A 6,797-nucleotide genomic window follows, 5' to 3' on the forward strand; every position below is an offset into this window, starting at 1 on the left:
CACAAATAAACCCAATTAGTTCCGTCATTATTTGTTATTTGTTATCTTCTTTCACTCACACTCATTGTTGCTGCTGAAACTAGACTTGGTCTGCTGATTTCTTCTTTTTCAATAGGTTGGTGCGGGGCTAGAATGTGGTATTGGGGTAGATGACTTCGACGATTGGGAGGAAGGTGACGTCCTTGAGGCATTCAACACCGTGAAGAAGGCAAGAACGCTTGAGGAAGCCTCTGCGACTGTGACTGCTGCTCTCAAGGGTGCAGGCGTCCAGGTGTAGATGTTGCAAAGCTGATAAGCGAGTAACAACTGCAGCAGCCATTTTTTCTTTTGGCGTCGAAGCTGGAGTGCGTTGGCCACATTCCCTAAGAATGACACTCAGGTACTTGAAAGACAGAACCTATACATGCCACATGACGTGCCTGCGTTGCTGCCGGGAGCCTGCCTGTGCTGGACCGTATTGTATCCCGCCTCTCAAAGCTGCATGTGCTACTGTATGTTGATGTACATAGAGAAGATTACATCTGCTGTTTTTAGTTTGCCTCTAACAGGTAGATAAAGGGTGTGTGTGTGTTTCTAGTTTTATACCTTTTGACTTCTTGAGACAAGCTGTAACCTGCAACGTTGAAGCTGCATCATTTTCCGAGTCATCCTCTTCGTGAAAGTAAATGAGTTCGCTCTTCCAATTTGTCATATCAGAATTTCCTCGTTAAAAACCAGGAATTCAGAACGTATGTGTGTGATACCCAGTCACAGCGATTGTGCCACCGTTGCCCGGCATCTTGATGACTTTGTTGTAACCCGGATGGGTCACCTCCATGAATTTGGAGTGTAGGGTATCCCAAGATGGCATTGTAAGGGAGGCCGATCCGGGCCACGTCGAAATCGATTAGCTTAGTGTGGTAGTCGTCACGCTTGCCACTCACGGTGCTCCTCTGGTGACCTAGGAAAGATTTCTGTATGCGGGCTGCATAGACTGCCATTTTTATATTTTTTAAAATATCATCTGCTTATGATTCATGACATGTAACATTATTGTTAGTCCCGTTTTGCAATGTATAAAATAGTATGTCTTACTTGATTCACTGTTGTAATTATATTTTTGGCCTAGTCTTGTGTACTTACAGAAACATTTCAGGATGAAGTGACATCACAGAAAGATCGGCGAGCAGTGCGGCATGTCCGTTATCAAATGATTATGGATTGGAATTGGAATGTGCTGATATTCTCGAGCATCAACTAAAGGTGGCAAGACAACGTGTACAAGATTCTGAACGTGTAATCAACAAGTTGAGACTGGACTTGCAGGTATTAGATGCAGGAGTCAAGAAAATGAAATGAGAGACTGAGGTAAACATGAAGGAATTGGAGATTTTGCAGACTGAAATTTGTGCTATCTGAATCTGGCCAATCCTATTTTCTGAAGAGATTATAGTTCAAATGGTAAGTTATGTTGATGTGCGTCCATGATGTATGAGCTGTATTTGCCCAGTGTATGTAATTTGTTGTTTGTGTATGCTTTATTATCATTGGTGTCGAACCATAATGCCCAGTGGGTATAATCGGCTGTAATTTCTTTATTGTATAGTTAGGATTATTCTATATTTCTATGCCTTAGTCTCTATTGTATAGTGTATGTTTTTTAGAGGTGATAGTATAAAGTAGGATAATTTCTTGAATATGCTATATCATTCAAATGGGGGCCAACTCGCCCAAACATTGTAGTGACCATGGCCCTCCATGGGTCGTACGATCCATGGGCCATCTATGGGATGTACGATCGTTGGCCTTCTATGGCCGTCAGATCCGCGGGCCTTCTATGGGCCGTCGGATCGGTGGGCCTTCTACGGGCAGACGGATCCATGGACCTTCTACGGGCCGACGGATCCATGGGCCTTCTACGGGTCATATAATCGTTTCGCCAAACGTGGGCTGTACCATTCGTGGACCACAATAATGGACTGACCAATGGGCCGTAAACAGGCTAGAGTGGAACTCGTGCATTTTATGGCCCAACCATAATGGGCCGTTAGTAGGCCGTATTTGATGATGCTATGAAAACAATCCAATGGGTTAACGGGCCACAAACAGGCTGACTGTAACCACGGGCTGAATTTGGCCCACAAGTAGAAAAGGGCAGTAACGGTCTGTAAGTAACCGAATGCTGGAAATGAGCCCAAGAATAAATGGGCCCTGAGAAGGCCGAAAGGTAACACGGGCTGCAAATTGCCCAATGGAAAATAGGCCGTAATGGGTATCAAGCGATACACTGTTCATTACGGGCCGGTTTTACCACGGGCCGTTAATGGGCCAAGAGTTACAAATGGACTCATATGGGCCGAAAAACGTCATGGGCCACACATGGGCTGAAAGTTACAACGGGCTGGAATCATATTAGACGGCCCAAATGACGCTACAAGGCCTAATTCCGGTAGGCCGTAACGGGCCATGAGTTAGCAGGCTATAAATGGGTGCTACGTCTTGAGCTTGCATTGGTTTTCCTTGAAGAGGAAAGGGTGATGCAGCAATAGTAGCGTAAGTATTTCCCTCAGTTTTTGAGAGCCAAGGTATCAATCCAGTAGGAGGCTCCTCAAAAGTCCCACGCACCTACACAAACAAACAAGAACTCGCAACCAACGCAATAAAGGGGTTGTCAATCCCTTCACGGCCACTTGCGAAAATGAGATCTGATAGAGATAGTATGATAAGATAAATATATTTTTGGTATTTTATAATATAGATGGGAAAAGTAAAGATGCAAATAAAAGTAGATTGAAAGCTTATATGATAAAACATAGACCCGGGGGCCATAGATTTCACTAGTGGCTTCTCTCAAGATAGCATAAGTATTACGGTGGGTGAACAAATTACTGTCGAGCAATTGATAGAAAAACGAATAATTATGAGATTATCTAGGCATGATGTATATAGGCATCACGTCCGTGACAAGTAGACCAACTCCTGCCTGCATCTACTACTATTACTCCACACATCCACCGCTATCCAGCATGCATCTAGAGTATTAAGTTCATAAAGAACAAAGTAACGCATTAAGAAAGATGACATTATGTAGATGGATAAACTCATGCAATATGATATAAACCCCATCTTTTTATCCTCGATGGCAATAATACAATACGTGCCTTGCTGCCCCTGCTGTCACTGGGAAAGGACACCGCAAGATTGAACCCAAAGCTAAGCACTTCTTCCATTGCAAGAAAGATCAATCTAGTAGGCCAAACCAAAATGATAATTCGAAGAGACTTGCAAAGATAACTTAATCACACATAAAAGAATTCAGAGGGGATTCAAATATTTCTCATAGATAAACTTGATCATAAACCCACAATTCATCGGATCTCGACAAACACACCGCAAAAAGAGTTACATCAAATAGATCTCCAAGAAGATCGAGGAGAACATGGTATTGAGATTCAAAGAGAGAGAAGAAGCCATCTAGCTAATAACTATGGACCCGAAGGTCTGTGGTAAACTACTAACAACTCATCGGATGGAGATGATGTAGAGGCCCTCCATGATCGACTCCCCCTCCGGCGGAGCGCCAGCGAAGGCTCCAAGATGGGATCTCGCGGATACAGAAGGTTATGGCGATGGAAATAGTTTTCCGTGGTCGCCTCTGATGTTTTCGGGGTACATGGGTATATATAGGAGGAAGAAGTAGGTCGGTGGACGCCCAAGGGGCCCAAGAGATAGGGGCGCGCCTAGTAGGGGGGGGGGCGCCCTCCACCCTCGTGGCCGCCTCGGCTGTTGCTTGACTTCCACTCCAAGTCCTCTGGATCACGTTCGTTCCAAAAAAACATGCTCCCGAAGGTTTCATTCCATTTGGACTCCGTTTGATATTCTTTTTCTTCGAAGCACTGAAATAGGCAAAAAACAACAAAATGGGTTGGGCCTCCGGTTAGTAGGTTAATCCCAAAAATGATATAAATGTGTAAAGTAAAGCTCATAAACATCCAAAACGGGTAATATAATAGCATGGAACAATCAAAAATTATAGATACGTTGGAGACGTATCAAGCATCCCCAAACTTAATTCCTGCTCGTCCTCGAGTAAGTAAATGATAAAACAGAATTTTTGATGTGGAATGCTACCTAGCATAATTCTCAATGTAATTTTCTTTATCGTGGCATGAATGTTCAGATCCAAATGATTCAAAATAAAAGTTTATATTGACATAAGAAATAGTAATACTTCAAGCATACTAATCAAAGCAATCATGTCTTCTCAAAATAACATGGCTAAAGAAAGTTCATCCCTACAAAATCATATAGTTAGGCTATGCTTCATTTTTGTCACACAAAAATGCTCCCATCTTATACACCCCCGATGACAAGCCAAGCGATTGTTTCGTACTTAAATAATCTCAAACTTTTTCAACTTTCACGCAATACATGCGCGTGAGCCATGGATATAGCACTACGGGTGCAATAGAATATGATGATGGGGATTGTGTGGAGAAGACAAAAGAGGAGAAAGTCTCACATTGACGAGGATAATCAACGGGCTATGGAGATGCCCACCAATTGTTGTCAACATGAGGAGTAGGGATTGCCATGCAACAGATGCACTAGAGCTATAAATGTATGAAAGCTCAACAAAAGAAACTAAGTGGGTGTGCATCCAACTTGCTTGCTCACGAAGACCTAGGGCATTTTGAGGAAGCCTATCGTAGGAATATACAAGCCAAGTTCTATAATGAAAAATTCCCACTAGTATATGAAAGTGACAACATATGAGACTCTCTACATGAAGAAGGTGCTACTTTGAAGCACAAGTGTGGAAAAGGATACTAACATTGCCCCCTTTTTATTTATTTTTCTTTTTTCTTTTTTCTTTGGCCTTTTTTTCTTTTGGCCTTTTTTTTCTTTTTTTCTTTGGCCTTTCTTTTTTTCTTTCCTTTGGGGACAATGCTCTAAAAATGATGATCATCACACTTTTATTTATTTACAACTCATGAATTACAACCCAAAACTAGAACAAGATATGACTCTATATGAATGCCTCCGGCGGTGTACCAGAATGGGCAATGAATCAAGAGTGATATGTATGAAAAATTATGCATGATGGCTTTGCCACAAATACGATGTCAACTACATGATCATGCAAGGCAATATGACAATGATGATGCGTGTCATGATGATAAACGGAACGGTGGAAAGTTGCATGGCAATATATCTCGGAATGGCTATGGAAATGCCATAATAGGTAGGTATGGTGGCTGTTTTGAGGAAGATATAAGAAGGTTTATGTGTGATAGAGCGTATCATATCACGAGGTTTGGATGCACCGGCGAAGTTTGCACCAACTCTCAAGGTGAGAAAGGGCAATGCACGGTACCGAAGAGGCTAGCAATGATGGAAGGGTGAGAATGCGTATAATCCATGGACTCAACATTAGTCAAAAAAGAACTCATATACTTATTGCAAAAATCTACAATTCATGAAAAACCAAGAACTACGCGCATGCTCCTAGGGGGATAGATTGGTAGGAAAAGACCATCGCTCGTCCCCAACCGCCACTCATAAGGATGCCCAATCTAAGAACACCCCATGTTTCAAATTTGTTACACAACTTTCACCATACGTGCATGCTACGGGACTTGCTAACTTCAACACAAGCATTCTTTAAATTCATAATCACCCAACTAGCATGACTCTAATAAAACTACCTCCATATCTCAAAACAATTATCAAGTATCAAACTGATCATAGCATCCAATTCACTTCCTATGATAGTTTTTATTATACCCAACTTGGATGCCCATCATTCTAGGACCAATTTTATAACCATAGCAAATACCATGCTGTTCTAAGAGACTCTCAAAATGATATAAGTTAAGCATGAGAGACTAACAATTTCTACAAAATTAAGCCACCGTCGTGCTCTAAAAGATATAAGTGAAGTACTAGAGCAGAAATTATCAAGCTCAAAAGATATAAGTGAAGCACATAGAGTATTCTGATAAATTCCAATCAAGTGGGTTTCTCCCAAAAGGTGTGTACAGCAAGGATGATTGTGGTAAACTAAAAAGCAAAGACTAATATCATACAAGACGCTCCAAGCAAACACATATCATGTGGCGAATAAAAATATAGCTCCAAGTAAAGTTACCGATAAACGAAGACGAAAGAGGGGATGCCTTCCGGGGGCATCCCCAAGATTAGGCTTTTGGATATTCTTGAATATCTTGGGGTGCCATGGGAATCCCCAAGCTTAGGCTTTTGCCACTCCTTATTCCATAGTCCATCAAATCTTTACCCAGAACTTGAAAACTTCACAACGCAAAACTCAACAGGAAATCTCATAAGCTCCGTTAGTGCAAGAAAGAAAAGCAACCACATAAGGTACTGTAATGAACTCATTCTTTATTTATATTGGTGTTAAACCTACTGTATTCCAAGTTCTCTATGGTTCATACCACTTAATACTAGCCATAGATGCATCAAAATAAGCAAACAACACATGAAAGACAGAATATATCAAAAACAGAACAGTCTGTAGCAATCTGTAACTCTCGAATACTTCTGGAACTCTAAAAATCCTACCAAAATAGGAAGTCCTGGGAAGTTTTTCTATTGATCTACAGCAAAATAATCAACGCAAAATCACGTTTCTGTGAATTACTAAAATTATTTTCGTGCGCGCAAAGTTTCTGTTTTTCAGCAGAATCAAATTAACTATCACCATAGGTTATCTTATAGGTTCTACTTGGCACAAACACTAATTAAAACATAAAAACACATCTAAACAGAAGGTAGATGCAAAAATTTATTACTAA

The 6,797-nt window shown here is 41.2% G+C and overlaps 1 protein-coding gene across 1 annotated transcript in view; it reads left to right on the forward strand.

Annotated features, from left to right (window-relative positions):
* The window catches only part of LOC119341538 (translation initiation factor IF-2, chloroplastic-like), a 25,549-nt gene extending 24,866 nt beyond the window's left edge, over positions 1–683 (forward strand). Inside the window, exon 13 of the mRNA XM_037613409.1 lies at positions 116–683. Within this exon, the coding sequence (XP_037469306.1) occupies positions 116–277 (162 nt within the window). The 3' untranslated portion in view covers positions 278–683. The remainder of the gene's footprint in view (positions 1–115) is intronic.
* Positions 684–6,797: the final 6,114 nt, after the last annotated feature.

Source organism: Triticum dicoccoides, chromosome 7B (genome assembly GCF_002162155.2).
Source record: "Triticum dicoccoides isolate Atlit2015 ecotype Zavitan chromosome 7B, WEW_v2.0, whole genome shotgun sequence".
Lineage (NCBI taxonomy): Eukaryota > Viridiplantae > Streptophyta > Magnoliopsida > Poales > Poaceae > Triticum > Triticum dicoccoides.